Source organism: Bombina bombina, chromosome 8, assembly GCF_027579735.1.
Source record: "Bombina bombina isolate aBomBom1 chromosome 8, aBomBom1.pri, whole genome shotgun sequence".
In the NCBI taxonomy this organism is placed as follows: domain Eukaryota; kingdom Metazoa; phylum Chordata; class Amphibia; order Anura; family Bombinatoridae; genus Bombina; species Bombina bombina.
The window spans coordinates 273,242,293-273,266,083 of NC_069506.1; the positions used below are offsets into that span (position 1 = coordinate 273,242,293).

General features: G+C 38.4%; 1 protein-coding gene across 2 annotated transcripts in view; it reads right to left on the bottom strand.

Moving 5' to 3' along the window:
• The window catches only part of USP2 (ubiquitin specific peptidase 2), a 121,556-nt gene that overhangs the window by 50,258 nt on the left and 47,507 nt on the right, over positions 1-23,791 (bottom strand). For both annotated transcript variants that reach the window (XM_053691372.1, XM_053691371.1), the window contains exon 3: positions 629-1,321. In XM_053691372.1, coding sequence (XP_053547347.1) covers positions 629-1,282 — 654 coding nt within the window. In that variant the 5' untranslated portion in view covers positions 1,283-1,321. The remainder of the gene's footprint in view (positions 1-628; positions 1,322-23,791) is intronic.

Genomic DNA, 23,791 nt, shown 5'->3' on the forward strand with positions numbered 1-23,791 from the left:
CGAATCTGCAGGGGGCGGTATTGCACTGCTGGTGCAATGATAAATGCAGACAGCGTATGCTGTCGGCAATTATCGATGTGCAGCGGAAATGGTTCGCTATAGTGGATCATGTCTGTCCGCACATATAGAAATTTACCCCAATGAGAAGATATAGGGGCCGATTTACTAACTGTCGGACATGACCCGCTGTAGCAATCATATCCACCCCCCGACATCGCTGAATGCCGACAGCATACGCTGTTGGCATTTAACATTGCACAAGCAGTTCTGGTGAACTGCTTGTGCAATGCTGCCCCCTGCAGATTCGCGGCTGCTAGCAGGTAATGTGTCAATGAACCCGATCGTATGAGATCAGGCGGATTGATGTCCGCAGCCTCAGAGGCGGCAGACGAGTTAAGGAGCAGCGTTCTAAGGACCACTGCTTCTTAACTCCTGTTTCCGGTGAGCCTGAAGGCTCACGCGGAAACAGAGGCATTGGGGCCGATATGGGGCTTGGTAAATCGGTCCCATAGAGTGGAAAGTATGGGATTTTATGACCAGATGAACAAGCGCTTGCAAAGCTGCAGATATAATATTTATAAGAGGGTCATCACATGTTCTTACCCTGTATATTTAATCATGCACTCACCTGCATCTCTTTGTTACTGGATCCCTCATTCTTCTCATATGAGTAGCCGTAACGTGTGCTGGTCTTTGTAGTAAAAGCAGGTGTCTCAGTAGCAGCCACCCTGGGGATCCCATAACTGTTGTAAGTTCCTCTTTTCTTCCCATAGATATCATTAAACTCGCTGTTGCTTGCAGCCCTGGAAGCTCTTGATGTCCCATCTACTTCAAAGCGGTTGCGTGTCAATGCAGGGCTACGAGGATAGTAAGTGTCTGAGGTTCGCAGCTCCGAGAGCCCAAGGGACAAGTCTGTGTGACTAGATGACTTTTTTCGGGCCAGAGAAGAGATGGAAGAGGGTGCAAGGGGGGAATAACTGCTGTAACCATAGGAGTATGTATTAAAACTACTTGACCCTCCATATTTGGCAGGAGAACGTCCCAATATTTCATTTCTCTTGCTTGTCACGTCAAGACGAGGTAAGTTTCTGTCCAGCTCAGGATAGGTGCGCGGGCTGGAGGTGCTAGAGACGTAGGAGCCACCCAGGCTTGATTTATAGGGCAGCTTATCACGATCACCATAGGAAGAACTGAGATTGCTGGTGTATGAGCTGATGCTGCTGTAGCTTTTGGTGTATATGTTGTCACCATATCTCTTTAGGGTGGAGGACAGATGGGACATACTGGGTCAGGTAGAAAAAATGGTGGACTCCAGCCTAGGCTGCAGAGAGAAAGAGAGATGGTGAGAAACGTCTTGTTGGGAGCCAATACTGAAACAAACAGACTGTAGCTACTCTCAGGGGCATATTTTTGGCCTAGGCAAACTAGCAAGATTTAAAGAGGACATCATATTTATTATGACCATCCAAATGTATTATTTATTAATTTTATAAACAAGATCCCTGGCTGTTTAGTTGATGCAGTACCTGGCCTCTGGTTGTAAAAAATATATAAGGTTCGGGGTGGGGTTTTGGGCAGCAGATTTTTATAGGCCTAACCTAGGGTAGCACAAAACCTAAATAGAATCCTTGTAACTGTATATGTTATACTTTTATGTTAGGAATCCTATATGGCTTACAGACAAATGTTTATAATATGTGCGTACATATGTATTAATGTGTGTATATATGTCTGTAAATACATATATACACATATAAATACATAAATACATATGTACACACATATAAATACATATATACACATATAAATACATATATACACATATAAATACATAAATACATATATACACATATAAATACATAAATACATATGTACACACATATAAATACATATATACACATATAAATACATATATACACATATAAATACATAAATACATATATACACATATAAATACATAAATACATATGTACACACATATAAATACATATATACACATATAAATACATATATACACATATAAATACATAAATACATATATACACATATAAATACATAAATACATATGTACACACATATAAACATATATATCTTTAGACATGCGTATATATATGTAGCTCTATGTTAAAGCCCTTTGCCTGACTTTTTTTCTAACACCTATATAACTTTTTTGTGCAATATTTTTTTAGAATAATTTTTATTAGATAGTGTTATTATGAGTGTAAGTGTACTTTTAAATTTATGCTGTGCACAAGGTCAGTAATTATTTTATGTTGTTCTATGAATTTATAGTCAAGTTAAGGGGTTTTTATGGGGCCATAGAAAGATAACAATTATCCCCCTGTGTACACGCAAATTATAGCAACTGATACACCATATACATATACTGTTGTATCTCTAATAGTAACATTTTCATACTGTGCACAAAACATATAGATCCCTTTGGAAGACATATACACTTTAAAACTCATTTGTGGTATACAGACTGTACCTGCACAAATAGATTAGAGTACCTCTCTTATTATATTGCAACAAAATTATATCAAAATGATATCTTTCTGTATAAAATGTCTATATGTAGGTGTGTTGTAATCATCTTTCAAAGAGCTAGAAACATATGAATTGGTTACACTCTGTGAAAACACTAAGGCCTAGATTATGAGTTGTGCGTTAGGGTTAAAAAGCAGCGTTAAGAGGTCCTAACGCTGCTTTTTAATGCCCGCTGGTATTACGAGTCTTGCAGGTACAGGTGTACCGCTCACTTTTTTGGCCAGACTCCACTTACGTCAATTGCGTATCCTATATTTTCAATGGAACTTGCATAGTGCCGGTATTACGAGTCTGACCAAAAGTGAGCGGTACACCCTCTCCTGTCAAGACTGGTACCGCATTTTAAAGTCAGTAGTTAAGAGTTTTACAGTACAACGCCATAGCATAAAACTCTTAACTAAAGTGCTAAAAAGTACACTAACATAAAACTAAACTACCTATTAACCCCTAAACCGAGCCCCCCCATCGCAAACACTAAAATAAAATGTTTAACCCCTAATCTGCTGAACCAGACATCGCCGCTACTATATTAAACATATTAAACCCTAAACCGCCGCACTCCCGTATCGCAAACACTAGTTAAATATTATTAACCCCTAATCTGCCGTCCCTAACATCGCCGTCACCTACCTAATTTATTAACCCCTAATCTGCCGCCCCCAACATCGCCGCCACTATATTAAATGTATTAACCCCTAAACCTAAGTCTAACCCTAACCCCCCCTAACTTAAATATAATTACAATAAATCTAAATAAAATTACTATCATTAACTAAATAATTCCTATTTAAAACTAAATACTTACCTATAAAATAAACCCTAAGCTAGCTACAATATAACTAATAGTTACATTGTAGCTAGCTTAGGGTTTATTTTTATTTTACAGGCAACTTTGTATTTATTTTAACTAGGTACAATAGTTATTAAATAGTTATTAACTATTTAATAACTACCTAGTTAAAATAAAGACAAATTTACCTGTAAAATAAAACCTAACCTAAGTTACACTAACACCTAACACTACACTATAATTAAATAAATTAACTAAATTAAATACAATTAAATAAAATTATCTAAAGTAGGGAACACCCCCCCCACTAAATTACAGAAAATAATAAAGAAATGACAAGATTTTTAAACTAATTACACTTGCTCTAATCCCCCTAACAAAATAAAAAAGCCCCCCAAAATAAAAAAGCCCTACCCTACACTAAATTACAAATGCGGGGCATTGCCCCAAAGTAATCAGCTCTTTTACCTGTAAAAAAAAGTACAAATACTCCCCCAACATTAAAACCCACCACCCACACAACCAACCCTACTCTAAAACCCACCCAATCCCCCCTTAAACAAACCTAACACTAACCCCTTGAAGATCACCTTACCAGGAGACGTCTTCACCCAACCAAGCAGAAGTGGTCCTCCAGACGGGCAGAAGTCTTCATCCAACCGGGCAGAATGGATGAAGATAGAAGATGCCACCTGGATGAAGACTTCTGCCCATCTGGAGGACCACTTCTGCCCGGTTGGATGAAGACTTCTGCCCGTCTGGAGGACCACTTCTACCCGTTTGGGTGAAGACGTCTCCCGGTTAGGTGATCTTCAAGGGGTTAGTGTTAGGTTTTTTTAAGGGGGGATTGGGTGGGTTTTAGAGTAGGGTTGGTTGTGTGGGTGGTGGGTTTTAATGTTGGGGGGGTATTTGTACTTTTTTTTTACAGGTAAAAGAGCTGATTACTTTGGGGCAATGCCCCGCAAAAGGCCCTTTTAAGGACTATTTGTAATTTAGTGTAGGGTAGGGCTTTTTTTATTTTGGGGGGCTTTTTTATTTTGTTAGGGGGATTAGAGTAGGTGTAATTAGTTTAAAAATCTTGTAATTTCTTTATTATTTTCTGTAATTTAGTGGGGTTTTTTCCGTACTTTAGATAATTTTATTTAATTGCAATTAATTGTATTTAATTTAGGTAATTAATTTAATTATAGTGTAGTGTTAGGTGTAATTGTAACTTAGGTTAGGTTTTATTTTACAGGTATATTTGTCTTTATTTTAACTAGGTAGTTATTAAATAGTTAATAACTATTTAATAACTATTGTACCTAGTTAAAAAAAAATACAAAGTTGCCTGTAAAATAAAAATAAACCCTAAACTAGCTACAATGTAACTATTAGTTATATTGTAGCTAGCTTAGGGTTTATTTTATAGGTAAGTATTTAGTTTTAAATAGGAATTATTTAGTTAATGATAGTAATTTTATTTAGATTTATTGTAATTATATTTAAGTTAGGGGGTGTTAGGGTTAGACTTAGGTTTAGGGGTTAATAACTTTATTATAGTGGCGGCGACGTTGGGGGTGGCAGATTAGGGGTTAATAAATGTAGGTAAGTTGCGGCGACATACTGAGTGGCAGATTAGGGGTTAATAAATAAAATGTAGGTGTCTGCGATGTTGGGGGCAGCAGATTAGGGGTTCATAAGTATAAATATCACACACTTTCACAGTACCGGTAAAGAAAGGCAGGGAGTGAAAGCATCCATTTAAAAGGTAGACTTTATTATACTTGCATTAAAATCGTACAAAGGCACAGCACACTGTCAGAATCCACGGCTGACGCGTTTCCTGCCTCACGGGCAGTTCATCAGAGCACAGGATAGAGCGCTAAACACAGCTGTTAAATCTGGGATGTGTCACACATAAGAACCAATGAACATGTTCAAATGGAGACACACACATTAACTCCATGTTTACTTTATCCAACAGTATGTATAACAGTTAAAGATAAAAAACACACTCTTATTTAAAAACAAAGTTAGTTTTCTTAAAAGTTAAGACATTACTGGAGCTTGGGACCATATCTTTAAATAGATTGAAAACAAATAAGTGTAGAAAAGTTTCACTTCACGTTTCCTAGCCTATAGCCAGTATCGCTGCTCATGTCAGCCGCAATGCAAGTAGTTTAATCAATATAAAAGTTAAATGCAAACTGACCATATAGAAAGCTATTGCAGGCAAACGAGCAGCACAGGACACTAAGCTAATTGCTACGAACTTTGCTCAACTAGACACCCAGTGACGAAAGACATAATTGTAATCACAAAAGGTTTCAAAACAACTATTCTGAATCGTTCAATCTTTAACATTTGTTGAAGAACAAATAGTGAAAATTAAATTTCATTGATATCCCATTACAAAATTATTATTCTCTTCCTCTGTATATGTATAGTAGAAATAGTGTTAATAGCCAATGAATACAAATCAAGTATCTACCATAGGCTGACCATATTGCCGCTTTAAAAAGGGACACATATGAAAAATACATATGTCAGGGCTGTTTTCAGGGCTGTTTAAAGAAATGGTTTTGTATAAGAACCCTCACATATGTATTTTTCATATGTGTTCCTTCTTAAAGTGGCAATATGGTCAGCCTAATCTACCAACAAATATCAAGCAGAGCAGAATAACAATTGTCAATGACCTAAATTCCAGCATAACAGATCTAAATAACATTATAATCATGACAGACAGGATAAGAAAAATAAGCAACTAAAATAGTAACTCTGACTATCATACAGTATATAACCTAAGCCACATTTATCTATCAATGAAAAGTTTGACATCGCTGATTTTGTTTATACCTAGTGGACTTCCAGTTCTAAGTGTATAAATCCAAAATACTTCTCTTTTGCTAAGAGCTTTATATCTGTCTCCACCCCTCAATCCTAGTTTAACCTGTTCTATTCCTTGGAACCTGAAATGATTAAACTTATTATCATGATTGAAAAAATGTTTAGCCACCGGTGTTTTTGGTTCTTCCACCTCAAGGGACAACAAATGTTCCCTGATCCATCTGATGAACATTTGTTGTCCCTTGAGGCGGAAGAACCAAAAACACTGGTGGCTAAACATTTTTTCAATCATGATAATAAGTTTAATCATTTCAGGTTCCAAGGAATAGAACAGGTTAAACTAGGATTGAGGGGTGGAGACAGATATAAAGCTCTTAGCAAAAGAGAAGTATTTTGGATTTATACACTTAGGACTGGAAGTCCACTAGGTATAAACAAAATCAGCGATGTCAAACTTTTCATTGATAGATAAATGTGGCTTAGGTTATATACTGTATGATAGTCAGAGTTACTATTTTAGTTGCTTATTTTCCTTATCCTGTCTGTCATGATTATAATGTTATTTAGATCTGTTATGCTGGAATTTAGGTCATTGACAATTGTTATTCTGCTCTGCTTGATATTTGTTGGTAGATACTTGATTTGCATTCATTGGCTATTAACACTATTTCTACTATACATATACAGAGGAAGAGAATAATAATTTTGCAATGGGATATCAATGAAATTTAATTTTCACTATTTGTTCTTCAACAAATGTTAAAGATTGAACGATTCAGAATAGTTGTTTTGAAACCTTTTGTGATTACAATTATGTCTTTCGCCACTGGGTGTCTAGTTGAGCAAAGTTCGTAGCAATTAGCTTAGTGTCCTGTGCTGCTCGTTTGCCTGCAATAGCTTTCTATATGGTCAGTTTGCATTTAACTTTTATATTGATTAAACTACTTGCATTGCGGCTGACATGAGCAGCGATACTGGCTATAGGCTAGGAAACGTGAAGTGAAACTTTTCTACACTTATTTGTTTGCAATCTATTTAAAGATATGGTCCCAAGATCCAGTAATGTCTTAACTTTATTTTTAAATAAGAGTGTGTTTTTTATCTTTAACTGTTATACATACTGTTGGATAAAGTAAACATGGAGTTAATGTGTGTGTCTCCATTTGAACATGTTCATTGGTTCTTATGTGTGACACATCCCAGATTTAACAGCTGTGTTAGCGCTCTATCCTGTGCTCTGATGAACTGCCCGTGAGGCAGGAAACGCGTCAGCCGTGGATTCTGACAGTGTGCTGTGCCTTTGTACGATTTTAATGCAAGTATAATAAAGTCTACCTTTTAAATGGATGCTTTCTCTCCCTGCCTTTCTTTACCGGTACTGTGAAAGTGTGTGATATTGATGTTTTGTCCTTGGATGGAAGAATAGGGGTATTGGAGAGCCCTAACAGCACCGGAGAAGTAGAAGCAGTTCACCTGCGTGACGTAGCAGGTGATTTACCTAGGCGGCACAGGTGTTTTTCTACCGACAACATTGTGTATACACAACAAGCCACACGCTTTCACCGTGGCAGCGTGGAAGAGACTTTCTCAACAGTCGGTGTGATCTACTGTGTGGTAAGCCCTAGTGATTTACAGTACTATAATTGTGTACACTTATTCCGCATATACTTGGTGTTATCCGCGAATGTGGGATTCCTATGTGGAGTTGTTCTCACCAAGTGATTTACATTTTACTACAACAAATATATTGTCTGCTAGTACCTTCACAAAGTTGGTATAGTTCATAAGTATAATGTAGGTGGTGGCGGTGTCCGGAGCGGCAGATTAGGGGTTAATAATATAATGTAGGTGTCGTGATGTCGGGGACGGCAGATTATGGGTTAATAATTATAATATTAGGGGTGTTTAGACTCGGGGTTCATGTTAGGGTGTTAGGTGTAGACATAAAATGTGTTTCCCCATAGGAATCAATGGGGCTGCGTTAGGAGCTTTACGCTGCTTTTTTGAAGGTGTTAGGTTTTTTTTCAGCTGGCTCTCCCCAATTGATTCCTATGGGGAAATGTTGCACAAGCACGTTTTACCAGTTCACCGCTAACGTAAGCAGTGCTGGTATTGAGGTAAGATGTGGAGCTAAATTTTGCTCTACGCTCACTTTTTTGCGGCTAACGCCGGGTTTGTAAAAACCTGTAATACCAGCGATGTCTGTAAATGAGAGGTGAGCATAAACTGCTTGTTAGCACCGCACAGTCTCTAACGCAAAACTCGTAATCTAGGCGTAAGTTTGTTTAAAAGGAGAGGAGCAGTATCTGAGTTACATTAAGTAAAAGGTAGTAGAATTGTATTGGGTGGAGAAGATGGATTCTAAATAAAAATATTTGTATAAGCTTTGGGAATAAATCCCTTGAATGTGATTTGAAGCTGTGAACATCAATAAAACAGTAAGGTGTTTATCACTGGTGTTTACTTTAAAGGGACAGTCAAGTAAAAAAAAAAACTTTCATGATTCAAATAGGGCTTGTCATTTTAAATAACTTTCCAATTTACTTTTATCACCAATTTTGCTTTGTTCTCTTGGTATTCTTGAAGAGAATAAAAAATAGAGGCGCCAACATGGCCTAATATCGCCCAAGCACCCGATGGTGCTAGTAGAGCAGGCTGGAAACTTAACAGTGATCCAGCGCACTGAGACCTTGGCACAGGAACAGTCCTAATCCTTCTGGATGTCCAGTATTCAGGTTCCTATATATGTATAGGAAGACAAACCAAACATGGTCCAATATCGTCAGGACAGAGATAAGATTGGCTCCAACCAAATGCACTTACTAGAGGGTAGGCACCAGCAGGTGCAGATACAGCAAACTGGAACCAAATCGTCGCCCAGTAGACTATAGTACAAACGATCCTCAGCATGCACCAGGAACAGTTGTGAGATATTACAAAAAGTAATATAGACCAAAAACAGCAAGTGTATATTAAAAAATTAAAATTCTTTATTAATACAGCGCTGGATCACTGTTAAGTTTCCAGCCTGCTCTACTAGCACCATCTGGTGCTTTTTGTTTGTGAGTATTCACATTCTCATTGCTGATTTTATATCTTGTTTGGGCGATATTAGGCCATGTTGGCGTCTCTGTTTTTTATTCTCTTCTAGATATCATACCTTAGGATAGCCATCCTTTGACAGAGTGCTGCCTTACTGTTTGGGATCTACAATTTTTTGGTACTAAGACTTTCACAATAATCATGGAAGTTTTTATTTTTTATTTTATTATTTTTAACCATTGTCATTATTGATACTGATATTGTTTGCTATTATTAATGTTTTATACTGTTGTACTATTATGACACCATACATCTGATCTTTTATATACATTTTTTATTTGTGTTGCTATTTCCCTCTATCAGGGACACCTGTCCATCCTGTTGCTTGTCCTTGTACACTAAATATACAACTAAAGACACTCTATAGTTGATATCAGGGAAGCGCCCCCTAAGGGGCGTGGTGTGTGCTGTACACACATCACTCTCTATACATATCTCTTGGTATTCTTAGTTGAAATCTAAACCTAGGAGATTCATATGCTAATTTCTTAGACCTTGAAGGCCGCCTCTACTCTAAATGCATTTTGTCAGTTTTTCACCACTAGAGGGCATTAATTCAGTATATTAGTATAGATAACATTGAGCTCATGTATGTGAATTTACCGAGGAGTGAGCACTGATTGGCTAAAATGCAAGGCTGTCAAAAGAACTGAAATAAGGGGGAAATCTGTAGAGGCTAAAATACAAGGTAATCACAGAGGTAAAAAGTGTATTACTATAACTGTGTTGGTTATGCAAAACTGGGGAAAAGGTAATTAAGGAAAATTCTATCTTTTAAAACAACAACAATTCTGGTTTTGACTGTCCCTTTAAACTTGAAATACGAGTGAAAAAGAAAGGGGATCGCTCGAGTGCAATTGAAGTTAATACACGTCAGGTTAGTGTGTTCTCAGAACTCTGGTTCACATTTTTGCAAAACAAAAAAGTATCACAAAACACATGAAAAATACATTTAAACATACAGTTACACTAATAACAACGCCATCTAATAAAGATTATTCTAATAAAATATTGCACAAAAAGTTATAAGGGCTCAAAGATATAGGGCCTCCGGTGTTAGAAAAACAAAGTCAGGCAAAGGGCTTTAACATAGACATGTATTTATATGTGTATATATGTATTTACAGACATATATACACATTTAAACACATAAATACGTATGTACGCTTATATAGACATGTATTTATATGTGTACGTATGTATTTACAGACATATATACACATTTAAACACATAAATACGTATGTATGCTTATATAGACATGTATTTATATGTGTACATATGTATTTACAGACATATATACACATTTAAACACATAAATACGTATGTACACTTATATAGACATGTATTTATATGTGTACGTATGTATGTACAGACATATATACACATTTAAACACATAAATACGTATGTACACTTATATAGACATGTATTTATATGTGTACGTATGTATTTACAGACATATATACACATTTAAACACATAAATACGTATGTACACTTATATAGACATGCATTTATATGTGTACGTATGTATTTACACATATATACACATTTAAACACATAAATACGTATGTACACTTATATAGACATGCATTTATATGTGTACGTATGTATTTACAGACATATATACACATTTAAACACATAAATACATATGTACACATATATAGACATGTATTTATATGTGTACGCATGTATTTACAGACATATATACACATTTAAACACATAAATACGTATGTACACTTATATAGACATGTATTTATATGTGTACGCATGTATTTACAGACATATATACACATTTAAACACATAAATACGTATGTACACTTATATAGACATGTATATAAGTGTATTGGAGCCCTTTGCAGTTAAGTAGATGAAAACGTGAAAAATCATATTTATGTAATATTCATATTCAGTAAAGTGTTATACTGTGTATTTACTGTAAATAGTTCACATTCCAATGTCCTGCACATAGCAGAATATGCTGTAAGTATTTGTAAATAGATATTCATATATATATTAGTAGTAACTATATATCTATTTTTATATATAATCATTGTATACATATATATATTTCTATATATATAGGTATAGATAAATATTGTACCAAAATACCATCAGATATATATATATAGAAGTACGTGTTTATGAATAAATAGAACATAAACTGCTATGTGCAGAACACTGGAATGTGAAATATACATATTTTTATGTCAGTTTAGCACACATGAGAATATGCGATTGGGTTAGCGTGCAGGTAGGGTGTTTTTTTTCTCACTTGACTTCTATGGGGGAATAGGTTATCGTGTGTGTGATAAGTTAGTTCGGCATTTTGCGCGTATCAGGTTAGCGTGAATGCAATAACTTTTTACTTTCAACTCATAATACGAGTGTAACCAGACCCATGCAAAACGTTTACTTCAAGCGCAATTAGCGCTATAGCGAAAGCGCTAAATAGCGTTCCACTTGTAATCTAGCCCTATATATCTACTTTTTCTATTTGATTCTGGTTAATTGTTTGTTAAGGAAGAGTTACCTACTAAGGGCTAGATTACGAGTAGAGAGCAAATTAGTGCTCCTGCTTGTGCATTAACTTCACTAGATGGAGGTTTTTTGTGTACATCAGTTTGCGCTTGTATTACAAGTTGAAAATAAAAAATGTTCACAGGAACTGAAGCCAAACTTTGAATATCGCAAATGTGTTTATATATTTACCCATAGACTTTAATGGAGCACGAAAAGTGAAAAAAGACATAACACCCTTACTCGTGCTTTAACTTGATTGGGTTTACTCAAGTGCGCTAACTCAACATGAAATATTTCATATTTCATATTCCAATGTTCTTCACATAGAATATATATATATATGCGTGCGTTAAATTAAATTACGCTCAAGCGAACACACGTAATACGTATTACTACTTCCGCCCTGCGCAAATAGCCGCTATATACCCCTTATTTGTTGCAGGCAATAGGTAGCACACCACTTATAATATAGCCCTATATTGTCTAAGCTTTTTCTTCTTGCAAGTATGATACATTTTCTTTATCATTAATTTATGTTGATGCTTATTTTATGTGGGACTGCAACACAAACTATAATGTTCAAGAGATTTTATTGCTAGGTAATTTAATGAAACATAAATTCTAAAAAAATGTAAAAGTGCAAACCCTGCTTTTTTCTCAAGCAGTAAATGATGTGCTAATCACTCTGCACAAATTCCAAAAACCCTCTGATAGACTCTGAAGAACATTAATTAGTGAAATTTGAAATCAAGTGACCTAAACCAGTAATTACTGAGAGACAATCCCATAATAAACTATTACATAATAGCACCTTCTGTGCAAAAACTCATAGGGTGTGAGAAGTTGCTGAGGAATGCACCAAATAAAGGTCAGAGAGGGGGGGAGAGGCAATGAGGAAAGGAAAGAAAAAAAAGCAGAGGAACAAATGCACAGAAGTAAGGAGAGAAGGGGGTTAGAAACAAATGGGAGGAAATAGAGAAGGTAGAGGAAAGGCCAAAGAATGATATAGAGAAGCTGAAGGGCAGTAAATGAAACATGCAATGAAACTAGCTGCAGAAAGTGAAGCATTGAGAGAAGAAAGCACACAAAATAGTATGAGGAGAGATTCAAAGGGTGTAGGGCCTGGTTCCTTAACAGCCTGGCTGCGGCCCAGTACCGGGCTATGGTGGCTGTGCTGGTGGGCCCCGACCTGACATGTCCCCCCTGCGTGATCTGACAGGCCTGCTGCTCCACACATAAGGAATACCAGGAATGCCTGTCAGTGTTCTGCTGCGCATGGTGTATGTAGCAGCAGTTCAGTGGTAGGACATGGAGTGCGGAACAAGGAGCAGATAGGACTGGACCTGGACACCGCAGGTGACTCAAACCATCCCACTGACATCAATAAAAGTATACAATATATATATATTTATTTATAACTACCGTCCCCTGGAGACATCTGGCTAAAATGTACTGGGCCTTGAGGTCACTTGGTTTGAGAACCATTGGTGTAGGGGGTGTGGAGGAAGAATTAGGAGAGAAAGAATAGGGAACAAAGGAGGAGACAAGAGGTGAAAATTAACACCAGTGTGGCATCAGTTAAAAGGGCTACTAAAGACAAAATTAAAGTTTCATGATTCAGATAATTAAACAAAACACTTTCTAATATACTTCCATTATCAAAATGTCCACATTTTTATATGTACACTTTCAGACTCCAACTCCTACTGAGCATGTGCAGAAGTGTTCCGTATATAAATATATATGCATTTTGTGATTGGTCGATAACTGTCACATGATAAAGGTAGCCAAATTATATTAACTTTGAAATGTACCAGAATATATTCAACTGGTTATTTCAAATTCAACATAAGTGCTATCAAATTTTCTTTTTGTTGTGTATTTAGAAATTATTCAATTCTACTTTATTTAGTGGTCCTTTAAATAAAAGATCTAAGGCCCTTATGGTCAGAAAGTCTCTGGTTTGCACAGATATTATAGTCTAGAATTCACAGGGGGCTCAATGATTCAAAGCTCTCTGGGCTGGTGAGATTATTAATGAATGCTCGCCAGTCCTTCTCTTTCCCTGGTGGAATAATCTAAAGCCATTTTTTACCCTGAAAACAGGGTGTCTCTCTAAGGGGCATATACTGCATTTTCATATGATATGTGCACAACAAAATTCATATTTTAAACATTATACAAAACAAATATTTGAATCATTCACACAAAAATAAGCAGGGAAAAATTATATTGTTAAGGTGCATCAAAAATCGTAACAAAATTCTTCAACAAAAATCATATGTTAACAAAAACGTAAAATTAGTATCTAATTTACACAGGAATAAATCAAATTAAATATTCACAGCGTAAATCGTAATTGTAGTACTAGTACACTGAATGTGCAAAAATCACACAGAAATTTGAATTTATAAATACAAAATGCAAAGCGTAATTGTTGTTTTTTCGTAAAATGGGCTCACTAATCCCAGCGTAATTCTATAAAGATTTTCACACTGAAGATATCACCGTTTTTTTTGCCAACTAAAAGGTGGCGAGTTTTTGTGAAAACAATACGAACACTTATAACCCCAATAGAAAAACAAGTGCATACTAAAATATAGGCGAATGTAAGATGCTATAAGCAGAAAGCAGCGTAATGTTAGTTATATTGGCTGCAGGATTTTAATTTTAAAGTGCTCTCCCTGCTCCCTGCTAACTTTGCACTAAAGAGCGAAGTTTCCCTATCCAGCGAGCTCCATTACTTTTAAAAGGAGCCATCTCGCAACTTGCAGGGACTGCCCCTTTCTTACGATCATTGCACTGAGGCAGCCCTGCAAGTGTCAGCGAGAAAAAGAAGGTTTGAGCTGGCAAACAATATATCATCGAGCCCAGGGACAGAGCTTGTTGAATTTTCTAAAAAACAAAAAAGGGCAGACGCTGGAAGTGCCAGAGAGATGAACGCTGCCTCCCATAGAAAGTAATAACGCTCTCTGGGATACAGAATCTCACAGATAGGGCTACCACTTTACTTATAAAAAAAAATACCAGCCATGCTCATTAGCAGACATTTGCATAAATAATTATACAGCATAATTTAGAATCTAAACCAGACTGGTTTTAAATTATCATTTGTAATTAATTAGATGTTAACACACTCAGAAGAAGTTTCAAAATGATAGGGCCTATATTTTTATATTTATGCTTTATTTTGTACATCAACGTGAACCTTAGAAATACCAGCCTTGTCACTAAAATACTGTTAGAACATCTAATTTTAACATGATCGACTCTGTAATGCTATGTGTTTAACCCCCGCAAAGGAGTTAAACACATATATAAAGTCCACTTGGGACCTGCAGAGCACTGCTGGTCCTGAGAGGAGACTGCCACTGACCCCAGTTCTACTTGCACGACCAAGCTGCCTGATCAGTTGCAGTTTTCGCTTGGGACCAACATTGCCCTGTGGGACTTCTATATGATGAACCCTTTTGCAGGAGTTGAATACATAGCACCACAGTGTCGCTAGTGTTAAAATGAAATACTCTAATGGATTGGAGCATATCATTTTAACACTATAATGGCCCTTTAACCCACTTGCTTGTAAAAAGGCTTTGGTACATTGGATGTGTTCCAACCCTCTCTAGCAACAGAAGCGTTCATTTTATATTTACTATTGTATCATATAGTTTCATAAAATAGTTTCACAATCTCCGTCTTTTCTCAGTGAATCTTGTTTAATTACCCAAAGTAAGTAGTATATGATTGACCATTAAAACACATGAAAGAGCAGCAATTTAATGTTAAAAAATAATTTGTGTGATAAAATGTAAAGTTACAGCAGTGTAAACAAATATAAAAACTAACTGGAAATGTATGTTTGTGCACAATTCATAGGGACATATTGCACAGCTTAGCCATGCAACTGCTGCAGCTGATTGGCTCACCAGTTGTGTCCACTAGGAACCAGCAGTTCTCTGTGGTTACAAAATAGTGTTAAAAAGAAATGCTCTAGGAATTAGAATTTGTACATTTTTGCATTTTGAATGCCCCTTTTGAGATGTAACCTCACAACAGGAAAACAAGATTCTAAGTAGCACAAGAAACTTCTATGTGTTTTTGTCCCCACCTATAAATAAGTAGATGTTTGAGCAGTTTATGTTGATTTTGAATTTAATTTTAATAAGAAATGCAGATAAATAATAAATAAAATAGGCACAAATTTCAGTATCTCAGGGGAAATAATCTCTGAATGGTGCAAATGTGGTGGAATTTGCCTGACAGACAGGTGATCTGTAGAAACAAGGCTGCACTGTGTGAATATTTGTATTTGGTGACAATATAGATTCAGGCCCTTTCTAGGACATTCACCCAAAATGTCCCCTATGAAATGATAAACTATCTGGCAGTGCAGAAGATATTGTTGTATACAATAGAAGCTCTGTTTGCTGCCCCCAAAGACAAGACCACTGACTGTCACCCCTGTCACTGAATAATCACCTGCCCACCTCTGTCCTGCTCCGTGTGTTTTTTCTCCATACTCACACTTTTGTGTCCTCTGTCTCTTCTTCTGTTTCTTATCTTTATCACAGTCGTATTTGTGTTTACTTGGGGTGTCCTCCTTTTACTTTGCTTCGCTTTTTCTACTGATTCTTGTATCACTTTTTGCCTCCGTTTAGTACTTTTTGCCTCTGTTTAGTACTGTTTGCCTCTGTTTAGTACTGTTTGCCTTTGTTTAGTACTTTTTGCCTCTGTTTAGTACTTTTTGCCTCTGTTTAGTACTTTTTGCCTCCGTATAGTACTTTTTGCCTCCGTTTAGTACTTTTTGCCTCCGTTTAGTACTTTTTGCCTCTGTTTAGTACTGTTTGCCTTTGTTTAGTACTTTTTGCCTCTGTTTAGTACTTTTTGCCTCCGTTTAGTACTTTTTGCCTTCGTTTAGTACTTTTTGCCTCCGTTTAGTACTTTTTGCCTCCGTTTAGTACTGTTTGCCTCTGTTTAGTACTGTTTGCCTCTGTTTAGTACTTTTTGCTTCTGTTTAGTACTGTTTGCCTCAGTTTAGTACTGTTTGCCTCAGTTTAGTACTGTTTGCCTCTGTTTAGTACTTTTTGCCTCTGTTTAGTACTTTTTGCCTCTGTTTAGTATTGTTTGCCTCTGTTTAGTACTTTTTGCCTCTGTTTAGTACTGTTTGCCTCTGTTTAGTATTGTTTGCCTCTGTTTAGTACTGTTTGCCTCTGTTTAGTATTGTTTGCCTCTATTTAGTACTGTTTGCCTCTGTTAAGTACTGTTTGCCTCTGTTTAGTACTTTTTGCCTCTGTTTAGCACTGTTTGCCTCTGTTTAGCACTGTTTGCCTCTGTTTAGTACTTTTTGCCTCTGTTTAGTATTGTTTGCCTCTGTTTAGTACTTTTTGCCTCTGTTTAGTACTGTTTGCCTCTGTTTAGTACTGTTTGCCTCTGTTTAGTATTGTTTGCCTCTGTTTAGTACTTTTTGCCTCTGTTTAGTACTTTTTGCCTCTGTTTAGTACTGTTTGCCTCTGTTTAGTACTTTTTGCTTCTGTTTAGTACTGTTTGCCTCTGTTTAGTACTTTTTGCCTCTATTTAGTACTGTTTGCCTCTGTTTAGTACTTTTTGCCTCTGTTTAGCACTGTTTGCCTCTGTTTAGTACTTTTTGCCTCTGTTTAGTATTGTTTGCCTCTGTTTAGTACTTTTTGCCTCTGATTAGTACTGTTTGCCTCTCTTTAGTACTTTTTGCCTCTGTTTAGTACTTTTTGCCTCTGTTTAGTACTGTTTGCCTCTGTTTAGTACTTTTTACCTCTGTTTAGTACTGTTTGCCTCTGTTTAGTACTTTTTGCTTCTGTTTAGTACTGTTTGCCTCTCTTTAGTATTGTTTGCCTCTCTTTAGTACTGTTTGCCTCTGTTTAGTACTGTTTGCCTCTGTTTAGTACTGTTTGCCTCTCTTTAGTATTGTTTGCCTCTCTTTAGTACTGTTTGCCTCTGTTTAGTACTGTTTGCCTCTCTTTAGTACTGTTTGCCTCTGTTTAGTACGGTTTGCCTCTCTTTAGTACTGTTTGCCTCTGTTTAGTACTGTTTGCCTCTCTTTAGTACTGTTTGCCTCTCTTTAGTACCGTTTGCCTCTCTTTAGTACTGTTTGCCTCTGTTTAGTACTTTTTGCTTCTGTTTAGTACTTTTTGCCTCTGATTAGTACTGTTTGCCTCTCTTTAGTACCGTTTGCCTCTCTTTAGTACTGTTTGCCTCTCTTTAGTACTGTTTGCCTCTGTTTAGTACTTTTTGCCTCTGATTAGTACTGTTTGCCTCTGTTTAGTACTGTTTGCCTCTGTTTAGTACTGTTTGCCTCTGTTTAGTACTGTTTGCCTCTCTTTAGTACTGTTTGCCTCTCTTTAGTACTGTTGGCCTGTCTCATGAGCTAATATATTTCCTATAACAAGTTTATGTCTCTCATTTAGATAATGTGCTTGTTGTAGTGTCTCATGCCATGTCTCCTCATCTCAGTTTCTGATGGTCTCTTCCTCTACCCCTTTCTTTTTGTGTATTTTTATTTACCCTTCTTCAATTGGTTCCCCCCTCTCTGCCTTTAAGTGAGGTTTTCTCTCCCTAACTCCAATTGCTTTTGTTTTGTTTAAATTACTTGTTAGGCTTCTTCTGCTGCCCTATTCATTATATGTGAGACTCTCTTACTCTCTTCCTGTGCACTGTGGCTGTCTGTCTAGTGTGTATCTTTATTTACAATTGTCTCTTTATGATCACCGCCTCCTTGGATGTCTCTTCAGTATATATTTTTAAGTCGTTTCCCAGTGCATCTCATCTCTAACGGTTTCGACTTTTCTGTTCTCTCTTTTTTTTCTTCTTTCTTCTCTCTCTCTCATGTAAACAAAGTTATGTAGTTTCTTATTCTTTCACTCTTCCCAGCACCTCTCCCTCTTTAAGTCTCTTCATTGTGTGTTCTCTGTGGAGTTCTCTTTCTTTGTCTCTTGTTTTCTTTCTGCTTTGATGTCTCTTTTTGATTCTGTTTCTTTCCTCTCTCTTTCCCTGGATCTGATTCTGTCTGTCTCCCTCTCTCTCTCTGTTTTTCACTCCAGTTGTCTGCCTCTCTGTAAGATGAGCTGGAGTGTCTCACATGGCTGTTGAGTCGTGGTTACCTTGGGAATGACCCTGATTACAAACACTTTTCATGCTGCTCATTGACCGAGCTGCAAACACAGAGAATTCCCTATCCCTGTGTTTACTGAGAACAAGCACAGACCTGTCCTACAAACAAGAGGGCTCATAAACTAATCTGATTTTAAGAAAACCCATACACAGACCTGACTTAAAGGGATAGGAAAGTCAAATTTGAACTTGCATGATTCAGATAGAGCGGGTCATTTTAAGACACTTTTAAATTCACTTCTATTTTCAAATGTGTTTTGTTCTCTTGGTATCTTGATAGATAAAAAAAAAAACGAATACGCACATATCCTACACTAGTGGGAGCTAACTGCACATTTGTCTCTTGTGATTGGCTAGCTAGATGTGTTCAGCTAGCTGCCAGTAGTCCAATGCTGTTCCTTCAGTAAAGGATAACAAGAGACTGAAGCAAATTTGTTAATAGAAGTAAATAGAAAAGTTGTTTACAATTGTATGTTCTATCCGAATCATGAAAGAAAATGTTGGAGTTTCCTTTACCTTCCGGTTGGAGTTTCCTATGTCAATCTCCCTTTACGTCTGTCAGACCAATACCTGAAACCACACAGCAAACATGCTAAAATCACACGAGAGGGACTTATAAAATAAATATAAACTACAGATTAATAGCAAATTCAATGTAAAAGTTATTTTAGACAGGTAATGTACTTGATATAAAAGATATGTTAGTGTGGTTTTAAAATCTGCATTTGTGTACGCTCATCAACTGTTGTTTTATCTATGCACAAGCAAAAAAGAACAGAAAGCTTTTTATCACATCTGGGCCCCCGATGATGAAAACGTTCTGCGAGGCGGCGATATATTTAAAAGGGATTCCAGCAATGATGAGAATGCCGGCGAAATATATAAAAGTGCCAACATTACTATTTAAATGATATATTTATGCTTAAAATAATAAAATGAACAAACAAAAATAACTACATTTTAAATGATATACAATAGTTTAATAAATATGCATTATTCATGACAATGCATATTATTTTAACATTGTATATAAATGTAGCGGCATAGCCCTATAGTTATATAGTTGTATACTTTATTAGTCAGGTAGATTGCAGACATGACGTAGGTGTAGGCGGCATTAGGGAGTTAGCTGGGAGTTCCAGGGGGAGTGTAGCTAAAGTATGACGTAGGTGTAGGCGGCATTAGGGAGTTAGCTGGGAGTTCCAGGGGGAGTGTAGCTAAAGTATGACGTAGGTGTAGGCGGTATTAGGGAGTTAGCTGGGAGTTCCAGGGGGATTGTAGCTAAAGTATGACGTAGGTGTAGGCGATATTAGGGAGTTAGCTGGGCATTCCAGGGGATTGTAGCTAAAGTATGACGTAGGTGTAGGCGGTATTAGAGAGTTAGCTGGGCATTCCAGGGGGAGTGTAGCTAAAGTATGACGTAGGTGTAGGCGGTATTAGGAAGTTAGCTGGGATTTCCAGGGGAGTGTAGCTAAAGTATGATGTAGGTGTAGGCGGTATTAGGGAGTTAGCTGGGAGTTCCAGGGGGAGTGTAGCTAAAGTATGACGTAGGTGTAGGCGGTATTAGGGAGTTAGCTGGGAGTTCCAGGGGGATTGTAGCTAAAGTATGACGTAGGTGTAGGCGATATTAGGGAGTTAGCTGGGCATTCCAGGGGGAGTGTAGCTAAAGTATGACGTAGGTGTAGCCGGTATTAGGGAGTTAGCTGGGAGTTCCAGGGGGAGTGTAGCTAAAGTATGACGTAGGTGTAGGCGATATTAGGGAGTTAGCTGGGCATTCCAGGGGGAGTGTAGCTAAAGTATGACGTAGGTGTAGGCGGTATTAGGAAGTTAGCTGGGATTTCCAGGGGAGTGTAGCTAAAGTATGATGTAGGTGTTGGCGGTATTAGGGAGTTAGCTGGGCATTCCAGGGGGATTGTAGCTAAAGTATGACGTAGGTGTAGGCGGTATTAGGGAATAGCTGGGCATTCCAGGGGGATTGTAGCTAAAGTATGACATAGCGGTATTAGGAAGTTAGCTGGGCATTCCAGGGGGAGTGTAGCTAAAGTATGACGTAGGTGTAGGCGGTATTAGGAAGTTAGCTGGGAGTTCCAGTGGGAGTGTAGCTAAAGTATGACGTAGGTGTAGGCGGTATTAGGAAGTTAGCTGGGAGTTCCAGTGGGAGTGTAGCTAAAGTATGACGTAGGTGTAGGCGGTATTAGGAAGTTAGCTGGGAGTTCCAGTGGGAGTGTAGCTAAAGTATGACGTAGGTGTAGGCGGTATTAGGAAGTTAGCTGGGAGTTCCAGTGGGAGTGTAGCTAAAGTATGACGTAGGTGTTGGCGGTATTAGGAAGTTAGCTGGGCATTCCAGGGGGAGTGTAGCTAAAGTATGACGTAGGTGTAGGCGGTATTAGGGAGTTAGCTGGGAGTTCCAGGGGGAGTGTAGCTAAAGTATGACGTAGGTGTAGGCGGTATTAGGGAGTTAGCTGGGATTTCCAGGGGGAGTGTAGCTAAAGTATGACGTAGGTGTAGGCGGTATTAGGGAGTTAGCTGGGCATCCCAGGGGGAGTGTAGCTAAAGTATGACATAGCGGTATTAGGAAGTTAGCTGGGCATTCCAGGGGGAGTGTAGCTAAAGTATGACATAGGTGTAGGCGGTATTAGGAAGTTAGCTGGGCATTCCAGGGGGAGTGTAGCTAAAGTATGACGTAGGTGTAGGCGGTATTAGGGAGTTAGCTGGGAGTTCCAGGGGGAGTGTAGCTAAAGTATGACGTAGGTGTAGGCGGTATTAGGAAGTTAGCTGGGAGTTCAAGTGGGAGTGTAGCTAAAGTATGATGTAGGTGTAGGCGGTATTAGGGAGTTAGCTGGGAGTTCCAGGGGGAGTGTAGCTAAAGTATGACGTAGGTGTTGGCGGTATTAGGGAATAGCTGGGAGTTCCAGTGGGAGTGTAGCTAAAGTATGACATAGGTTTAGGCGGTATTAGGGAATAGCTGGGCATTCCAGGGGGAGTGTAGCTAAAGTATGACGTAGGTGTAGGCGGTATTAGGGAGTTAGCTGGGAGTTCCAGTGGGAGTGTAGCTAAAGTATGACGTAGGTGTAGGCGGTATTAGGAAGTTAGCTGGGCATTCTAGGGGGAGTGTAGCTAAAGTATGATGTAGGTGTAGGTGGTATTAGGTAGTTAGCTGGCATTCTAGGGGGAGTGTAGCTAAAGTATGATGTAGGTGTAGGCGGTATTAGGAAGTTAGCTGGGATTTCCAGGGGGAGTGTAGCTAAAGTATGACGTAGGTGTAGGCGGTATTAGGGAGTTAGCTGGGAGTTCCAGTGGGAGTGTAGATAAAGTATGACGTAGGTGTAGGCGGTATTAGGAAGTTAGCTGGGCATTCTAGGGGGAGTGTAGCTAAAGTATGATGTAGGTGTAGGTGGTATTAGGTAGTTAGCTGGCATTCTAGGGGGAGTGTAGCTAAAGTATGATGTAGGTGTAGGCGGTATTAGGAAGTTAGCTGGGATTTCCAGGGGGAGTGTAGCTAAAGTATGACGTAGGTGTAGGCGGTATTAGGAAGTTAGCTGGGAGTTCCAGGGGGAGTGTAGCTAAGTATGACGTAGGTGTAGGCGGTATTAGGAAGTTAGCTGGGCATTCCAGGGGGAGTGTAGCTAAAGTATGACGTAGGTGTAGGCGGTATTAGGAAGTTAGCTGGGATTTCCAGGGGGAGTGTAGCTAAAGTATGACGTAGGTGTAGGTGGTATTAGGAAGTTAGCTGGGATTTCCAGGGGGAGTGTAGCTAAAGTATGACGTAGGTGTAGGCGGTATTAGGGAGTTAGCTGGGAGTTCCAGGGGGAGTGTAGCTAAGTATGACGTAGGTGTAGGCGGTATTAGGAAGTTAGCTGGGAGTTCCAGTGGGAGTGTAGCTAAAGTATGACGTAGGTGTTGGCGGTATTAGGAAGTTAGCTGGGCATTCCAGGGGGAGTGTAGCTAAAGTATGACGTAGGTGTAGGCGGTATTAGGGAGTTAGCTGGGAGTTCCAGGGGGAGTGTAGCTAAAGTATGACGTAGGTGTAGGCGGTATTAGGGAGTTAGCTGGGATTTCCAGGGGGAGTGTAGCTAAAGTATGACGTAGGTGTAGGCGGTATTAGGGAGTTAGCTGGGCATCCCAGGGGGAGTGTAGCTAAAGTATGACATAGCGGTATTAGGAAGTTAGCTGGGCATTCCAGGGGGAGTGTAGCTAAAGTATGACATAGGTGTAGGCGGTATTAGGAAGTTAGCTGGGCATTCCAGGGGGAGTGTAGCTAAAGTATGACGTAGGTGTAGGCGGTATTAGGGAGTTAGCTGGGAGTTCCAGGGGGAGTGTAGCTAAAGTATGACGTAGGTGTAGGCGGTATTAGGAAGTTAGCTGGGAGTTCAAGTGGGAGTGTAGCTAAAGTATGATGTAGGTGTAGGCGGTATTAGGGAGTTAGCTGGGAGTTCCAGGGGGAGTGTAGCTAAAGTATGACGTAGGTGTTGGCGGTATTAGGGAATAGCTGGGAGTTCCAGTGGGAGTGTAGCTAAAGTATGACATAGGTTTAGGCGGTATTAGGGAATAGCTGGGCATTCCAGGGGGAGTGTAGCTAAAGTATGACGTAGGTGTAGGCGGTATTAGGGAGTTAGCTGGGAGTTCCAGTGGGAGTGTAGCTAAAGTATGACGTAGGTGTAGGCGGTATTAGGAAGTTAGCTGGGCATTCTAGGGGGAGTGTAGCTAAAGTATGATGTAGGTGTAGGTGGTATTAGGTAGTTAGCTGGCATTCTAGGGGGAGTGTAGCTAAAGTATGATGTAGGTGTAGGCGGGTATTAGGAAGTTAGCTGGGATTTCCAGGGGGAGTGTAGCTAAAGTATGACGTAGGTG